At 44.1% G+C, this 20,188-nt stretch overlaps 1 protein-coding gene across 10 annotated transcripts in view; it reads right to left on the reverse strand.

Moving 5' to 3' along the window:
* Positions 1–276: 276 nt before the first annotated feature.
* adgrg6 (adhesion G protein-coupled receptor G6) overlaps positions 277–20,188 on the reverse strand; it is a 47,519-nt gene continuing 27,607 nt past the window's right edge. For 9 of the 10 annotated variants that reach the window (XM_058612963.1, XM_058612966.1, XM_058612962.1 and 6 more), the window contains 18 exons: positions 18,994–19,142; positions 16,878–16,989; positions 16,470–16,558; positions 16,302–16,366; positions 16,063–16,199; positions 13,108–13,273; positions 12,848–12,994; positions 12,651–12,767; positions 12,168–12,213; positions 11,949–12,055; positions 11,431–11,558; positions 7,921–8,189; positions 6,181–6,280; positions 5,940–6,090; positions 5,563–5,695; positions 5,378–5,479; positions 4,920–5,075; positions 277–2,868 (listed from right to left, as the gene is read on the reverse strand). In XM_058612963.1, coding sequence (XP_058468946.1) covers positions 2,657–2,868; positions 4,920–5,075; positions 5,378–5,479; positions 5,563–5,695; positions 5,940–6,090; positions 6,181–6,280; positions 7,921–8,189; positions 11,431–11,558; positions 11,949–12,055; positions 12,168–12,213; positions 12,651–12,767; positions 12,848–12,994; positions 13,108–13,273; positions 16,063–16,199; positions 16,302–16,366; positions 16,470–16,558; positions 16,878–16,989; positions 18,994–19,142 — 2,386 coding nt within the window. In that variant the 3' untranslated portion in view covers positions 277–2,656. Of the gene's footprint in view, positions 2,869–4,702; positions 4,747–4,919; positions 5,076–5,377; positions 5,480–5,562; positions 5,696–5,939; positions 6,091–6,180; positions 6,281–7,920; positions 8,190–11,430; positions 11,559–11,948; positions 12,056–12,167; positions 12,214–12,650; positions 12,768–12,847; positions 12,995–13,107; positions 13,274–16,062; positions 16,200–16,301; positions 16,367–16,469; positions 16,559–16,877; positions 16,990–18,993; positions 19,143–20,188 lie in introns of all 10 variants that reach the window. The other variant, XM_058612961.1, reaches the window with a different exon arrangement.

Consider the following 20,188-nt stretch of genomic DNA (forward strand, 5'->3'; position numbering starts at 1 on the left):
ATTAGCTTCCACGAGATTGTTGAGGTTAGCATTAGTCCCCAAGATGATAGTTAGCTTAGCATTAGCTTCCAGCAGATTTGTTAGCTAATAAACACAAACAATTCAGTCAACTTAATGTTTTTTTAAACTGCTGTGTGTGTGTGTGTGTTCTGTCTTTTGTCACAGCTTCATTTTTCTTTTTTTTTCTTTTTCACCCTTGAGCCTGAAATCACAGTGACATACAGACATGATCATGTGACGCAGAGATCAGAGACTGTCTTCAATTAATCCTTCACATTTCAGGTCTTTCATTTCCCTTTAATGTTGAGATGCTACAGTGAACATCACAATCCAAACAACAACAACAACATTGTAATAACAACAACAATAATAATAATAATACATGTAGCAAACAACATGGACAGACGAGGTCGTGTATATTCATCAGTTACTGCAGAAATATTTAAATTAAGTAAGAGAGGAAACACACAAGTAATCAGATTACTTTTACAACCACACAAAAACATGTTTACATGTTCACACACACACCTGCGTGTGAGCAGCATCCGTCCCCTAGCTTAGCTTAGCTTCTGTGAGGTGAAACAGGAAATAAATAAAATCATTTCCTGTGAAATTTACTTTTTTTTTTACATTGCTGTCCCGTGTGTGTGTGTGTGTGTAGATTACAGATTACACACAAATGTTTTTAAACAAAGAAAATGGAAGAAAACCAAAATGGCCGCCGTAGATTGTTATCATAGTTACACGCCTGCCAGCTGCTAACTGTTAGCATGTGCTTAGCAACGCCTGAATCACAAACACGTGGAAAACGTCGGTTACGACGTTCGAGTGCGATTTAATCTAAAGAATTACAATAAAATGGACTTTTGCTGCCTCCACATCTGCTTTAGTAGAATTGTTATAAATCTCCGCTTTCATTCGTCCTTCATCTCTGAGCGACAATCAACGCGTTCATCCGTCGCCATAGAAACGAGAAAACTGAAGACAAACATGGACGTTTGTTTAACTCATATCTCACACGGATTAACGTCGCAGAAAAAACAAATGAACCACAGGACGAAATGAAAGGGTTATTTTCCTTCACTTGTGTTCGCATGAACTAACACAGATGATGCATTCACTGTCACTGACAAATTTAGGAATCCATGAAGTATGACAGTGTCACGTTTGAAATACTCAGCTGTTCATGAACACATCATCACAGTCACATGACCACTTTAAGAATGTCCTTACTAAAAGCTCTTATTCATCCATTCATCTGTCTTTTCTTTTCTCCATTAATAGATCAGTTGTTTGTTCAGAAAATATTGATCAGTGTTTGTCAAACTCTGAAATGACGACATTCTCAAACGTCTCGTTTTTGTCCCAAACACAAAATGATTGAGTTCTTGAATGATTTCTTTGTTTTTATGGAGCAAAGAAAACAGAAAATATTCACATTTAAGAAGCTGAAAAATCACAGAAAATCCATCCAAGATTCATCCGTTCATCCACAGGTGACATGAAGGAAGTTCTGAGTCAAACTTGAGGTTCTGATGTTTCCACGTCAAACTTGAGGTTCTGATGTTTCCACGTCAAACGTGAGGTTCTGATGTTTCCATGTCAAACGGGTCACGTTCCTCACCCTAACCCTAACCCTCACTGAGGAACATCTGCAGTCTCAGCTTTGTTTCTGGATCGACTTTTTCCACACGTCATCATCATCATTGAAACTCTGACCTTCAGATCTGAGTCCAGAACTGAGCACACACACACACACACACACGAGCATGTCAGGCTCCTCTGACCTTTCACAGACATTATTCTGTGACTGTGATGAAGGTGAGTCAGCAGATTACGACAGTAGCAAACGTTTATTTTAACTTGAGGTTCTTGAATGACAGAAACACAGATCCAAAACATTCTTGGCTGCTTCAAGAGGTTCCAGAGGACTGAGGGACTCTAAGAGACTTCTAACGTTCTCATGTGTTCTATCACATGCAGGATTCTAGAATGTTCTAGAGGATTCTAGACTGTTGTAGTCCTCTGTTACGATGAGTTGTGCTCAAAAGCGTTGGAGTTCCAGAGAGTAACAGTTCTAATGTGTGCCTTCACACACAGGAATGTTCTGAATGTTCTTCTCCAGGACTCTAGAACGTTGTTGAGTCTTTCAGAACTTTCTCACACATTCCATCACACACGATTCCACAATGTTGTTGGAGGTTTCTGGAATGTTGGAGGGTGGAATCCTCCATTCTGATTAAGAACAGGGGGAGTTCTCAAACTCTTGAAGAGGTTCTACATTTGCGGGAGGCTCAGAAAGTTTGAACATGTTCAATTACATAGAACCTTTGGATGGGCCTTGGTAAATGTTCTACAACGCTTGTGTGGCTGAGACTCATGAGGAGTTCTACAATGTTCTTGATTGTTCTGGAGCCTGTGTGGTTCTGTTCTACAAGCTGGGTGATTCTTTAGGTACAAGAATGTTGCTGATTGTTCTAGAGCCTGAATGATTCTGCTCTAGAACCTGGGTGGTTCTTTATCACTGGTGGTGGTTTCACAGAGAAGTCGGGTCAGATCCCGCTGTTGTCCTTTGTTTTGTGAACTTTAATTAAAGCTCCCTCTGTCACTGAGAACAACTGAGCAGTTCCAGGACCCAGAACCCTTGAGGACAGTTCTAGAACCTGGTGCTGTGGGCAAAGCTGTCGGACATGATGATGTTCTTGTAGAAATTGTCAGAACGTGTGGAGCAGTAACCTTTCACCTTGTCAATCATCTGGCTGACAGGGAGGATGGAGGACGAGGACGAGGACGAGTTTGGCTCCATGTCGGAGGAGGACGAGGACGAGGAGACACACTTAGGGCTGGTCTGGTTGGAGTAACTTTTATCTGCATCCAGGAAGCAAAGAAAGACAAAAACACAAGGATTAACGACACAAAGTTAGTCTGAGCTGAACGTGTTTACATACAAATCACTGATGAGTGACATTGTTTCAAAAATGTCAAGTTCATGAAGATTTCAAAAATAGGATCAACAGTTTTCCAGCAGCAACAATCTTCTTAATTTTACTACTCAATCAGTACCTGATGACTCCAGGTGGGGGCACTAGTCGCATGGTAACGTAAAGTGTAAATGATCAGCTGAAGAAGGAGTTGACGATGAGTTACAGCGACGGAAAACAACGCAACATCGATGATCGCACAAGTGTCGTGAGTTACTCAACGGTTCTGAAATATTTTACAATGCAAGCCAACTTTAAAAAAAGTGCTTTACATCCGAGATAAATTAAAAAATAAAATACTGTAGAAAAAATACAAAAAAAAAGACAAAACAAAACATACAATAAAAGTAAATTGGGTCAAAAGGTCAGAGTAAAAATAAATGAAAAACCGTCAACATTTTTACTTTAAGTGTCGATGATGACTAAACGTGTTACTGTTATCATTGATCAGTTAAACAGGAAGTGACAACAAACGTTTACAAACGTTAGGAGGGAAATAAAGGTCATCAAACAGCTGCTGAGGTCAAACACTGACGACCTTCAGTGACAGAGCAAACGTTACATCACACCTCCACAGTTACTGTAAATGTAACTAACTGTTACTGTAAATGTAACTGTAAATGTAAATGTAACTGTTACTGTAAATGTAACTTACTGTTACTGTAACTGTTACTAACTGTTACTGTAAATGTAACTGTTACTAACTGTTACTGTAAATGTAACTGTTACTGTAAATGTAACTAACTGTTACTGTAAATGTAAATAACTGTTACTGTAAATGTAACTGTTACTGTAAATGTAAATAACTGTTACTGTAAATGTAACTGTAAATGTAATTGTTACTGTATATGTAACTGTAACTAACTGTTACTGTAACTGTTAATGTTACTGTAAATGTAACTGTAAAAGTAACTGTTACTGTAAATGCAACTGTAAAAGTAACTGTCACTGTAAATGTAACTGTAAAAGTAAAACGACTGTAAATGTAACTAACTGTTACTGTAACTGTACAATTAATTGTTAATGTTACTGATAATGTAACTAACTGTTACTGTAAATGAAAATGTTACTGTAAATGTAACTAACTGTTACTGTAAATGTAACTGTAAATGTAATTGTTACTGTAAATGTAACTGTTACTGTAAATGTAACTAACTGTTAATGTAACGTAAAAGTAACTGTTAATGTAACTGTTAATGTAACTGTAATGTAACTGTAAAAGTAACTGTTACTGTAAATGTAACTGTAAAAGTAACTGTTACTGTAAATGTAACTAACTGTAAAAGTAACTGTTAATGTTACCGTAAATGTAACTAACTGTTACTGTAACTGTACAAGTAACTATTAATGTTACTGTAAAAGTAAAAGTAAAAGTAAAAGTAAAAGTTAATGTGTCACAGTGTCAAACACGTGTTAGCGTGGATCTGCTGAGGCGTGCTTGTTTCTACAGCCTGGACCACTCTGGGGGTGGGGGGTGGAGCTGAGTAAACCCTCCCATTCACAGTCACCCAGGCTGAGAACAAGGTGAACTAATCACATCACAACGACCGGCCAATCACAACACACGCAGTGGCTGCTGTCCCCAAAATGTCCGGAGGCAAAGTGTCCAATCGAAACAAAGCATCGGAGGTCAGAGGTTATTTTATCGTCCAACAAGCATTTTGGGGAAAGTCACAGCAGAAGCAGCAGGAAGTTATTTAGCCGATCAGCTCTCGCTTTACCTGCGACAGGCCTCCGCTCTGCTGCTATTGGTGGGAGGAGCTTTCTGTTTACCAAACACAGGTAGATACACACAGTGAACGTCACATGACAGGAAATGAGTCACAGTGCTTTAACATGTTGTTAACCTTTGACCTCCTGCACGGATTCTAGAGGAAGTGACCTGTCATGACAAAGTGAGCACTTCCTGTTCAGGGATTTTGTGTGTGTGTGTCTCACCTGTGTTACTGTGTCGTTTGGTGAATGGGTTAAGTGTAGCTTTAGCCTTTGACGTCCAGTTTGCTGTGCTGGAGCTGAACGAGCTGGACGACAGAGACTTGCCCAGGTTGTCTGAGCTGACTTTCTTTGTGTTGTTGGTCGCCGTCTTACTCCAGTCTGTAACACACACACACACACACGCACGCACAGACACACACACGACACAACAATAATCAATCAACACATCCTAATTGATCGACTCTCATCTCTGTCCCTGAGCTTTTGACCTCTGCAGGATGATGTCATCAGAATTGAAAGTGACGTCAGTGACACAGAACACAACATTCAGATAATCTAATCTAATATAATCTAATATTCTCATCAGAAGATCGTTGCTTTCACTTGAAAAAGGGCGAGTATATAATGGGGAAAAAAATTCAGGAAAAATTATTCAAAAAAGGTGAGAGACGGACAGATACCTGAGTTGTCTGACAGCCTGAAGCGTCCACAGCACAGGTATCTCCTCCACTGCTTCTGGACATTTTCCTTCATGGCGCAGTGGAAGATGAAGATGAAGAGACCTGAAGGAGACAGAGGACAGTGAAGACAAAGAAGCAAGAACACATGAGCTCCTCGTGTCACTGGCGTGTACACGTGTACGTACCTTGCAGCGAGTTGAAGATGGAGAACAGGTACATGAAGGCGAGGCTGACGGGGCCCCAGGCAAACAGAGCGAAGCCCCACGTCATCCCGAGCAGGAAAGTGAGGCTGATGACGCTGCGCAGGTTTCTCAGAATCTGCATCAGAAACACAACGTAAACCAACAGTAACTGGAACCAGTTACTAAGAACCCAAAGAACCTTAAAGTCATACTTAAGTATGTACTTAAGTATCAAAAGTCATTTACAGAAGCTGTAGGTTTTACTGCTGTTAGACACAGTACCTATTTAAACACATTTGATGTGATTTGAAACCCTTGAAAATGAAAGAAAGCTGTTGTGAAGGTGATGACTCAGCTGTTTTCATACATTGACGTCTCACCTCCTCTCGCAGCGAGCGGTTGCTGCGTTTACCGTTGCGGCCGCAGATCTGCAGCATCACCACCACGAACATGGCCACGTTGAGCAGGAAAACCAGACAGAAGTAACCGACGCAGGTGACGTAGAAGACCACCTGGTTCTGGATCCAGCAGCTGAGGACACAGTGAGGACACGGTGAGGACACAGTGAGGACACAGTGAGGACACAGTGAGGATAATGTCTTTGTCATGTCCGACACTCACAACTCTGACCCCTCCCCCGCCTCCGCTCTGCCGTACTCCTGCAGCCCGTACGAATTTTTGTCCACAGCGACCACGATTCCCACCACCACGGCAGGAAGACCTGCAAAAACCACATCCAACACATCAACAATGCAGTTACCATGACGATGCATCCTGATGATGTCACTTTCATTCACAACAATGAATCAGAATCTTTTTTCTTAAAGAAAACTTGCAGTAAAATATCATTTGTCGCCCTTCATGCTATATGCCTACACCTCAAACATGAGTGCAATACCAGCTCGGACGTCACCTGGGTCAACAAGGTCTGTGTCAGGTGTTGAGGAAACAGGGCAACCTAAGTAGGCTAAGTAACAAGGTACTGCTAACAATCCCAAATATTGACATCACTGAGACCAATAAGTTCAAATATACAGCAGCATCAGTGGTCCTTGAGATGCTTGGTTACAAACTGAAAAACAATAAGGAGCAATACCCTTCATGGAGAAGAATGCTAGAGGCTAAAATCAAGACAACAAGGAAAGAGGTGTGGTAAAGAAAGAGCTAAGAAATACAGCAAGCTCCGAGGTCTACTCTCAGTAGCAAGGCAGTAAGACCCTAGACCACTAGGACTGAGACTGAGCAATACTGGAAGAGTATATTGGAAAAAGAAGCATCACATTACACCAATGCCAAGTGGCTGGCAGATCTGAGATCTGAGAGACTTAGTTAAGATCACAACGGCAGACGTCCAAGATAGAGTGTCCACAATGAAGAGCTGGTCAGCACCTACTCTCCATGAACGTCTAGCAGCACAGATGAACCAAATGCTGCTGTCTGGGACCCACCCAGAATGGTTGACCAAAGGCCGGACAGTCCTCATCATGAAGGACCCCCAGAAGGGAGCAGTACCATCCAACTACTGACCTATAACCTGCCTCAGTACAACATGGAAGCTCCTATCAGGCATCATTGCGGTGAAGTTGATTGGCACATAGTTCAATACATGAGCAGAGCTCAGGAAGGAAGTGGTAGTAAGTGTAGACCATGCAAAGATGCCCCTGAGACAGTTCAGCTCATCACAGCAGGGTGTTAGATGCTGGATGGGAAGACATACATGGAACACCACAAGCAATTGGCTGGACAAGTGTATAGGAACATCTGCACCGAGGTTGGACTGGAGGTCGCAGGATCAAGATGGAAGACACCTGCAAAGGTGATTGATAATGACAGGGCCAAGATCCTATGGGACTTCCAGATCCAGACAGACAAACCTATCCAAACGGACATAGTAGTTGATAAGCAGCAGAAGAGAGCAGTAGTAATAGACGTGGCAATCCCAAGTGACAGCAACATCAAGAAGAAGGAACATAAGAAGCCTGAGAAATTCCAAGGGCTGAGAGAAGCGCTAGAGAGTAAAAGCAACTGAGGTCCCAGTGGTGACGGGAACACTAGGGGCTGTAACCCCTAAACTGGGAGAAAGTGACTCCAGGAACCAGATCTGAGATCTCCGTTCAGGAGAGGGCAGTCCTAGGAACAGCCAAGATACTGTGCAAAACCCTCAAGCTCCCAGACCTCTGGTAGAGGACCAAAGGTTATAAACATATACATATATGTATGTATATAAGTACATATATGTATTTTTAAATGTAATAAAAAATATAACAAATCAAATGTCATGATTAATTACAATTGAACCACCACCATTGTACAAAAGTAGAATTTCTCTTATTTTGATGAAGTTGTGTGTTGACCTCTCACCCCAGCCCACGACGCAGAACTTCAGGATGTATCTGCGAATGTAGGTGTTGAAGACTTTGACCAGAGCGATGTACATGTGGATGGACTCCAGGCCCATCCAGGTGAAGGTGGTGAGCAGGAAGTAGTGCAGGAAGACGGCCACGGACACGCAGAGCCAGGGAGCGTCCAGAGCGGCCAACCAACCGTCGAGCAGGAAGGTCATGTTGAGGAAGAGCAGCGACGAGCTGAGGTTCATCAGGATCTTTGATGGATAGTCACGGCGGATTTTTCTGGAAAATTAGAGAAAAAAAAATTATTTTGTGTGGACAAACCTCCCACTGAGCTCCTCCCACTGAGCTCCTCCCACTCATCAGAATGCTAGCTCTACACTAACTCCACGCAAAATCTACACTAACTCTTAGCTAGCTCTACACTAACTCTAAGCTAACGCTGCACTAACTCCATGCTAAGCCTACACTAACTCTACACTAACTCCACACTAAGCCTACACTAACTCTAAACTAACTCTAAGCTAACTCTATACTAACTCCACACTAACTCTACGCTAACTCTAAGCTAATGACGTTCCATGTCATTTAGCAGATGCTTTTATCCAAAGCAACTTACATTTCAACATTTAGGTGCAAACAAGAGCTAGAAGTAAGTAAGTACTTTGAGTATGCCAAACTATAAAGTATAAAGTGCTCGTCATAAGTGCGATGTACAAGTAAGCGCTTGCTTTTTTTTCCTGTCGTTGTCTTAGTCGAGGTAGAGTCGAAAGAAAAGGTGTTTTTAGTCGGCTGAGGAAGATGTGGAGGCTTTCTGTTGTCCATTACATGGACTTAAACATTACATAAGATTGTCCGGATGTCGATGGGGAGCTCGTTCCATCAATTTGGAGCTAGGACAGCGAACAGTCGTGAGTTCGGCGAATGCCTCTGCAATCCTCTCAGTGAGGGGGCAGCAAGCCGGTTTGCCGATGCAGAGCGGAGTGGGAGGGCTGGAGTGTAGGCTTTGATCATGTCCTGGATGTAGGCTGGACCGGATCCGTTTGTAGCATGGAATGCATGCACTAGAGTCTTGAGGCAGATGCGAGCAGCTACAGGAAGCCAGTGACACACTAACTCTACACTAACTCTACGCTAACTCGAAACTAACTCACACTAACTCTACGCTAACTCATACTAACTCTACGCTAACTCACACTAACTTTACGCTAACTCACACTAACTCTACACTAACTCACCACTAACTCACACTAACTCTACGCTAACTCACACTAACTCACAGTTACTCTACACTAACTCTACACTAACTCTACACTAACTCACACTAACTCTATGCTAACTCACACTAACTCTACACTAACTCACACTAACTCTACACTAACTCACACTAACTCTACACTAACTCACACTAACCCACACTAACTCTATGCTAACTCTACACTAACTCACACTAACTCTATGCTAACTCTACACTAACTCACACTTTTTTGGTTTGCCGATGCAGAGCGGAGTGGGCGGGCTGGGGTGTAGGTTTTGATCATGTCCTGGATATAGGCTGGACCGGATCCGTTTTTGTAGCATGGAACACATGCACTAGAGTCTTGAAGCAGATGCGAGCAGCTACAGGAAGCCAGTGACACACTAACTCTAAACTAACTCACACTAACTCTACGGTAACTCACACTAACTCTACACTAACTCACATTAACTCAACACTAACTCACACTAACTCTACGGTAACTCACACTAACTCTACACTAACTCATACTAACTCTACGCTAACTCACACTAACTTTACGCTAACTCACACTAACTCTACACTAACTCACCACTAACTCACACTAACTCTACGCTAACTCACACTAACTCACAGTTACTCTACACTAACTCTACACTAACTCTACACTAACTCACACTAACTCTATGCTAACTCACACTAACTCTACACTAACTCACACTAACTCTACACTAACTCACACTAACTCTACACTAACTCACACTAACCCACACTAACTCTATGCTAACTCTACACTAACTCACACTAACTCTATGCTAACTCTACACTAACTCACACTTTTTTGGTTTGCCGATGCAGAGCGGAGTGGGCGGGCTGGGGTGTAGGTTTTGATCATGTCCTGGATATAGGCTGGACCGGATCCGTTTTTGTAGCATGGAACACATGCACTAGAGTCTTGAAGCAGATGCGAGCAGCTACAGGAAGCCAGTGACACACTAACTCTAAACTAACTCACACTAACTCTACGGTAACTCACACTAACTCTACACTAACTCACATTAACTCAACACTAACTCACACTAACTCTACGCTAACTCTACACTAACTCTACACTAACTCACACTAACTCTACACTAACTCACACTAACTCTATGCTAACTCACAGTAACTCTACACTAACTCACAGTAACTCTACACTAACTCTACGCTAACTCACACTAACTCTACGCTAACTCACACTAACTCTACGCCAACTCACACTAACTCTACGCTAACTCACACTAACTCTATGCTAACTCACACTAACTCTATGCTAACTCACAGTAACTCTACACTAACTCATACTAACTATACGCTAACTCACACTAACTCTACGCTAACTCTACACTAACTCATACTAACTCACACTAACTCTACGCTAACTCACACTAACTCTATGCTAACTCACACTAACTCAGACTAAATCTACACTAACTCACACTAACTCTATGCTAACTCAACGCTAACTCACACTAACTCTATGCTAACTCACACTAACTCTATGCTTACTCACACTAACTCTACACTAACTAAATGATAACTCACACTAACTCTACGCTAACTCACACTTACTCACACTAACTCTACGCTAACTCACACTAACTCTACACTTAATCTATCTAAGTCATAATTTGTTGATCTTGTGATACACTGCCTGGTCAAAAAAAGAAGTTGCCACCTAAAATGGGTCACACGGTTGGACCGCCTTTAGCTTTGATTACTCACTCATTCACTGTGGCATTGTTTCCATAAGCTACTGCAATGTCACAAGATTTATTTCCGTCCAGTGTTGCATTCATTTTTCACCAAGATCTTGTATTGATGATGGGAAAGTCGGGCCACTGAGCAAAGCCTTCTCCAGTACGTCCCAAAGATTCTCAATGGGGTTAAGGTCTGGACTCTGTGGTGGTCACAAAATCCATGTCTCATGCTCCCTGAACCACTCTTTCACAATTTGAGCCTGATGAATCCTGGCATTGTCATCTTGGAATATGCCCATTTCATCAGGGAAGAAAAAAATGCATTACCTAGACCTGACCAACTGCAGCAACCCCTTACCTATTTGCTTAGTTAAATCCAGGTAGCGACTTTTGTTTTAGCCAGGCAGTGTAAGTATATATATATATATATATATATACTGTATGTATATATGAATGTTGTTTTTTAATTTGCTACATGTGATTTTCTCTCTAGAATATGGAAAGACTGACTGACTGAATGAATGTACGAAGAACATGTGAGACTCACTCGAAGGCGACATATGTGAGCAGTGTAGCGGCGGAGAAGATGGCGGAGACGCCGCAGCCGATGTATGTGATGAAAGTCAGAATCTTGTTGTTCTTTGAATCGATGTGAGCTGAGACACCAGATATGTCCTGATGGGGGTGACAGAGGGAAACATAGTAACATGAGACTTATATTGTATTTATTTAACTGTGTAAATGTTGTTATCACTTAAAAAATCCACATTACATGAATTAACATAAAAATTCAATTGAACTGAATCAACAAAACTCACATGGTCTTTATTCAAATTAAACCTAGTAATCACGTTTTTGTGTATTTGATATTGATGATTGAATATTGCTAGAACATATTAAGAACAAAAAACCTAAATCACACATAAATGCTATAAAGTTATTTGACAACAAAATAGTGTTAAACGTTAAAGAAAAAAAAGACGTGGTAATATTCAAATATAAAATATTTATGTGAAATCACACACACACACACACACACACACACACACACACACACAGTCGTACCATAAGGATGCCAAAGTGTGTCATGTGATCGCACAGACACACGGTTTTGTTGCTGCTCGACTGTTCAGACACTCTGCAGCCGCCTGCGTTCCAGCCTCCAGCTCCATCTAGTGACATCACCGGGTATTACATGACAGTGATGAGCTCTCGTCATAAAACACATTGTTGATTTCAATGAATAATTCCTTCTTTTTTAAAGAACAGTAACAACACACTTACTGTTGAGAGAGAAGTCCCAGAACATACACACTGGATTCAGAGTGAGCTGAGAGGAAACATTACATTTAACATGATTTATAAACAATCATAATCAGCATGATTAACAAACGACTTCACAGACACTCTCCCACACCAAACCCCACAGAGATAATCAGTGATTTTAGCTACTGCTCCTCTGCTGCCTCGTGTGGTCACTGATGTTAATCTGAACGTTGGATTTAAAACACTGAAGTGACAAAATAAGACATTTGGTGATGGAGGCAGGAGTGGATCAACAGCTCTTGAAAATGACTGATTTTCTCTGTGGACTTTGGTCTGGGATTTTTCCTGGTGTCCTCAGGAACAATCATGTCCAAACCCAAACTGTCCCTCTTAGTGTTGTGTTCAGGTGTTGTCAGGTAAATCTGACGCAGCAGGACTCACAGCTCAGTTTCATTTATTAAAGCACAGAGTAAAAATATAATATGTGCTGTTTCTGCTCACCTGCTCCGACAGGTGGACGATCTCAATCTCCACAGGATCCTTCAGGTCACTGATGGACAAGTTCCCCACACTGCTCGCTACAACATAGCTGTTCAAAGACCGACCGTCCTGCTCCCGCTAGAAACATAGCAAACAAACACGTCAAGCTCATCAATGATGAAGATGCTTCTGTTCAGTCATGAGACCGGAACACTGACCTGGAAGAGACTGGTCTTTTTGAAGAACATGAAGTTGATCCTGGACAGAACTGCTCTGTTGGACTCAGTCAGAGAGACGCTGGACAGCAGAGAGGCAGGAAGTCTGACCTGAGCCACCGGGTCAACACTCTCCGACTCAAAGACAACCTAAAGAAGAAGAAGAAGAAGAAGAAGAAGAAGGAGGTTCCATGTTTCTTCAAAATTGAACCTGGTAAAAAAGTCCTTAGACCTGTGGAGGACACACGTGTGACCAGCTTTACCTTAGGGTTGGTGGTGTTGGTGGGTATGAGGGCACTGAAGGACGTGCCGTTGAACAAGGTGGTGTTAAAGGTTGAAATCGCTAAAGCTAGATGTCTGGAGGTGATGCTGATGGACGGACCATCGAACTCCACCTTCTGAGCGAGTTCATCCACCGTCTTCAGAGCTCTGAGGAACCAAGACACACGTTAGAACCCCGAACCCCGAAAACATCTTCTCAGGTTCTTCATTGACTGAAGAACATCACTGATGATACAATGAAGCAGACAGTATAGCGCAGTAGAATGCAGTATAACGCAGTAGAACGCAGCTGAGCGCAGTAGAACGCAGCAGAACGCAGTAGGATGCAGTAGGATGCAGTAGAACACAGTAGAACGCAGCAGTAGCAGCAGAACGCAGTAGAACGCAGTAGCAGCAGAACGCATCAGAAGGCAGTAGAACTCAGCAGTAGCAGCAGAATGCAGTAGGATGCAGCAGAACGCAGTAGAACGCAGCAGAATGCAGTAGGATGCAGCAGAACACAGAAGAACGCAGTAGAACGCAGCAGAATGCAGCAGAACGCAGCAGAACAGAAGAACACAGTACAACACAGAAGAACACAGTACAACGCAGCAGAACACAGTAGAATGCAGCAGGACACAGCAGAACGCAGTAGAACGCAGTAGAACGCAGTAGAACGCAGTAGAATGCAGTAAAATGCAGTAGAACGCAGCAGTACCCAGTAGAACGCAGCAGGACGCAGTAGGACGCAGCAGAACGCAGTAAAATGCAGTAGAACGCAGCAGTTCCCAGTAGGACGCAGCAGAACGCAGTAGAACACAGCAGAACGCAGCAGAACGCAGTAGAGCGCAGCAGAACGCAGCACAACACAGCAGAACGCAGTAGAACACAGTAGAACACAGAAGAACACAGTAGAGCGCAGCAGAACGCAGCACAACACAGCAGAACGCAGTAGAACACAGTAGAACACAGAAGAACACAGTACAACACAGAAGAACACAGTACAACGCAGCAGGACACAGCAGAACGCAGTAGAATGCAGTGAAATGCAGTAGAACGCAGCAGTACCCAGTAGAACGCAGCAGGACGCAGTAGGACGCAGCAGAACGCAGTAAAATGCAGTAGAACGCAGCAGTTCCCAGTAGGACGCAGCAGAATGCAGTAGAACACAGCAGAACGCAGCAGAACGCAGTAGAGCGCAGCAGAACGGAGCACAACACAGCAGAACGCAGTAGAACACAGTAGAACACAGAAGAACACAGTACAACACAGAAGAACACAGTACAACGCAGCAGAACACAGTAGAGCACAGCAGAACGCAGCAGAACGCAGTAGAGCGCAGCAGAACGCAGCACAACACAGCAGAAAGCAGTTGAACACAGTAGAACACAGAAGAACACAGTACAACACAGAAGAACACAGTACAACGCAGCAGAACACAGTAGAACACAGCAGAACGCAGTAGAACACAGAAGAACACAGAAGAACACAGTACAACACAGAAGAACACAATACATCGCAGCAGAACACAGTAGAACACAGTAGAACGCAGCAGAGCGCAGTAGAACGCAGCATGATGCAGTAGGATGCAGTAGAACACAGTAGAAGGCAGCAGAACACAGAAGAACACAGTACAACACAGAAGAACACAGTACAACGCAGAAGAACACAGTACAACGCAGCAGAACTGGGCAAAACACAGTAGAACGCAGCAGAACGCAGTAGAGCACAGTAGAACGCAGAAGAACGCAGTAGAACGCAGCAGAGCGCAGTAGAACGCAGCAGAACGCAGTAGGATGCAGCAGAACGCAGCAGAATGCAGTAGGATGCAGCAGAACACAGCAGAACACAGAAGAACGCAGTAGAACGCAGCAGAATGCAGCAGAACACAGAAGAACACAGTACAACACAGAAGAACACAGAAGAACACAGTACAAGGCAGCAGAACACAGTAGAACACAGTAGAACGCAGCAGGACACAGCAGAATGCAGTAGAACGTAGCAGAACGCAGTAGAACGCAGCAGAACACAGCAGAACGCAGTAAAACGCAGTAGAACGCAGCAGAACACAGCAGAACACAGTAGAGCGCAGCAGAACGCAGTAGAACGCAGAAGAACGCAGTAGAACGCAGCAGAGCGCAGTAGAACGCAGCAGAACGCAGTAGGATGCAGTAGAACACAGTAGAACACAGTAGAACACAGCAGAACACAGTAGAACGCAGCAGAACGCAGTAGAGCACAGTAGAACGCAGAAGAACGCAGTAGAACGCAGCAGAGCGCAGTAGAACGCAGCAGAACGCAGTAGAACACAGTAGAACGCAGTAGAACGCAGCAGAATGCAGTAGGATGCAGCAGAATGCAGCAGAACACTGAAGAACACAGTAGAACGCAGCAGAACACAGTAGAACGCAGTAGAACACAGTAGAACGCAGTAAAATGCAATAGAACACATTAAATGCAGTAGAACGCAGCAGAACACAGAAGAACACAGTACAACACAGAAGAACACAGAAGAACACAGTAGAACGCAGCAGAACACAGTACAACGCAGCAGAACGCAGCAGAACGCAGTAGAACGCAGTAGAATGCAGCAGGACGCAGCAGGACGCAGCAGAACGCAGTAGATCGAGCAGAACGCAGTAGAACCCAGCAGAAAGCAGTAGAGCGCAGCAGAACTCAGCAGTAGCAGCAGAACGCAGCAGAATGCAGCAGAATGCAGTAGGATGCAGCAGAATGCAGCAGAACGCAGCAGAACACAGAAGAACACAGTACAACGCAGCAGAACACAGTAGAACGCAGTAGAACGCAGTAAAATGCAGTAGAACGCATTAAAATGCAGTAGAACGCAGCAGTACCCAGTAGGACGCAGCAGAACGCAGTAGAGCGCAGCAGAACGCAATAGAGCGCAGCAGAGCGCAGCAGAACGCAGCAGAACGCAGTATAAAACAGTTAAGTACTTCTCAGATATCGCAGACTGAAGCGTCTCTGAACTCGTCATCACGTTGGAGATGATGGTGACGACTGTGTTTGCTAGAGTAGCATTGATCTTAGCTACATTCACCAACTCCTGCACCTTTGACACCACTTTAGATACCTGAGGAGGAGCATGAGGAGGAAGAGGAGGAGGAAGAGCAGGAGGAGGTCAGTAAAATTCAATGATGACCAGGTCAGTGTATGTGTGTGTGTGTGTACTCACCTCATCACTGGGCAGTTCAGTGTTAGTGATGTTAGCGAGCTGCTCCGCCACGGCTGCTGCGTTTTCTACACACACACACACACACACACACACACACACACACACACACTGAGTCATGACTCAGCACTTTAACTGTCTCTGTCTCAGCACCTGATTGGCTGACTGTACCTGCTGACACCTGAATGCTGTTGATGTCTGTGCAGTTAGTGGTGTCTGCCTCTGACCAGTAGGAGGAGTAGTTCTGCAGATTTATCAAACTGAGACAGACAGACGGACAGAGAGAGACAGACAGAGAGAGACACAGACAGACAGAAAGAGAGAGAGAGAGAGAGAGAGAGAGAGAGAGAGAGAGAGACAGACAGACAGAGAGAGTATAAATATTGTAAAACTATATATAACAATTCAATAAACAGCAACAAAAAATAAACTAAAAAAAGTTAATCCTGTTTTTGTTCTTGCGTGTGTCTGTGTGCGTGTGTCTGTGTCTGTGTGTGTGTGCGTGCGTGCGTGCGTGCGTGCGTGCGTGCGTGCGTGCGTGTGTGTGTGTGTGTGTGTGTGTGTGTGTGTGTGTGTTACCAGGTTCTGGACGTTTTCTGGTCTTTGTTAGGAAAGCAGGGCAGGAAGCGGTTCACTGTGGGTCTGCTCTCTGGCCACCGGTATGGAAGAGGATTCTCCTCCGGACAGTTTTCTGTTCATACAGGAGTGTCACACAGTCACACCGTCACACAATCATACAGTCACACAGTCACACCATCACACACTCACACAGTCACACAGTCACACACTCACACAGTCACACCATCACATACTCACACAGTCACAGTCACACACTCACACAGTCACAGTCACACACTCACACAGACACAGTCACAGCCACACAGCCACACAGTCACACCGTCACACAGTCTCACAGCCACACACTCACACAGTCACAGCCACACAGTCACACAGTCTCACAGCCACACAGTCACACAGTCGCACACTCACACAGTCACACTCACACAGTCACAGTCACACACTCACACAGTCACACCGTCACACAATCATACAGTCACACAGTCACACCATCACACACTCACACAGTCACACAGTCACACAGTCACACCGTCACACACTCACACAGTCACACCATCACATACTCACACAGTCACAGTCACACACTCACACAGTCACAGTCACACACTCACACAGACACAGTCACAGCCACACAGCCACACTGTCACACAGTCTCACAGTCACACACTCACACAGTCACAGCCACACAGTCACACAGTCTCACAGCCACACAGTCACACAGTCGCACACTCACACAGTCACAGTCACACACTCACACAGTCACACCGTCACACAGTCACACCGTCACACAGTCACACAGTCACACCATCACACACTCACACAGTCACACCATCACATACTCACACAGTCACAGTCACACACTCACACAGTCACACGTCACACAGTCTCACAGCAACACATTCACACAGTCACAGTCACACACTCACACAGTCACAGCCACACACTCACACAGTCACACCGTCACACCATCACACACTCACACAGTCACACCGTCACACCATCACACCATCACACAGCCACACAGTCACACACTCACACAGTCACAGTCACACACTCACACAGTCACAGTCACAGTCACACACTCAGACAGTCACACAGTCACACCATCACACACTCACACAGTCACACCGTCACACACTCACACAGTCACACATCACACCATCACACAGTCACACAGTCACACCATCACATACTCACACAGTCACAGTCACACAGCCACACAGCCACACAGTCACACACTCACACAGTCACAGCCACACACTCACACAGTCACAGTCACACACTCACACAGTCACAGTCACAGTCACACACTCAGACAGTCACACAGTCACACCATCACACACTCACACAGTCACACCGTCACACACTCACACAGTCACACATCACACCATCACACAGTCACACAGTCACACCATCACATACTCACACAGTCACAGTCACACAGCCACACAGCCACACAGTCACACACTCACACAGTCACAGCCACACAGTCACACCGTCACACAGTCTCACAGCCACACACTCACACACTCACACAGTCACAGCCACACAGTCACACTCACACAGTCACAGTCACACACTCACACAGTCACACAGTCACACCGTCACACCGTCACACCATCACACACTCACACAGTCACACCATCACATACTCACACAGTCACAGTCACACACTCACACAGTCACAGTCACACACTCACACAGTCACACCGTCACACCGTCACACAGTCACACCGTCACACCATCACACACTCACACAGTCACACCATCACATACTCACACAGTCACAGTCACACACTCACACAGTCACACCGTCACACCGTCACACCGTCACACCATCACACACTCACACAGTCACACCATCACATACTCACACAGTCACAGTCACACACTCACACAGTCACAGCCACACAGCCACACAGTCACACAGACACACACTCACACAGTCACAGCCACACAGTCACACACTCACACAGTCAAACACTCACACAGTCACACACTCACACAGTCACAGTCACACACTCACACAGTCACAGTCACACAGTCACACAGTCACACAGTCACACACTCACACACTCATACACTCACACACTGTCTACAGCTTAAGTTTTCTCACCGAGTAACGTGACGTCCGTGGATCCAGCTCGGACCTGCAGTCCACTTTTCATCTGTCCTTCTTCACTGGACAGACGCACGGACACCGCAGTGACGCCCAGACTCTCGTTAGTGACGTGAGAGTGAACGAGCAGAGCACGACACATGTAACTGAAAGAAGACACATGTAACTTAACTGACAAACAAGACACATGTCACTGACAAACAAGACACATGTCACTGACAAACAAGACACATGTAACTGACAAACAAGACACATGTAACTGACAAACAAGACACATGTAACTGAAAGAAGACACATGTAACTTAACTGACAAACAAGACACATGTCACTGACAAACAAGACACATGTAACTGACAAACAAGACACATGTAACTGAAAGAAGACACATGTAACTTAACTGACAAACAAGACACATGTCACTGACAAACAAGACACATGTCACTGACAAACAAGACACATGTCACTGACAAACAAGACACATGTCACTGACAAACAAGACACATGTCACTGACAAACAAGACACATGTCACTGACAAACAAGACACATGTAACTGACAAACAAGACACATGTCACTGACAAACAAGACACATGTCACTGACAAACAAGACACATGTAACTGACAAACAAGACACATGTAACTGACAAACAAGACACATGTAACTGAAAGAAGACACATGTAACTTAACTGACAAACAAGACACATGTCACTGACAAACAAGACACATGTCACTGACAAACAAGACACATGTAACTGACAAACAAGACACATGTCACTGACAAACAAGACACATGTCACTGACAAACAAGACACATGTAACTGACAAACAAGACACATGTAACTGAAAGAAGACAAATGTAACTGACAAACAAGACACATGTAACTGAAAGAAGACACATGTAACTGACAAACAAGACACATGTAACTGACAAACAAGACACATGTAACTGAAAGAAGACACATGTAACTGACAAACAAGACACATGTAACTGAAAGAAGACACATGTAACTGACAAACAAGACACATGTAACTGAAAGAAGACACATGTAACTGACAAACAAGACACATGTAACTGACAAACAAGACACATGTAACTGAAAGAAGACACATGTAACTGACAAACAAGACACATGTAACTGAAAGAAGACACATGTAACTGAAAGAAGACACATGTAACTGACAAACAAGACAC

Source organism: Solea solea, chromosome 17, assembly GCF_958295425.1.
Source record: "Solea solea chromosome 17, fSolSol10.1, whole genome shotgun sequence".
Classification (NCBI taxonomy): Eukaryota; Metazoa; Chordata; class Actinopteri; order Pleuronectiformes; family Soleidae; genus Solea; species Solea solea.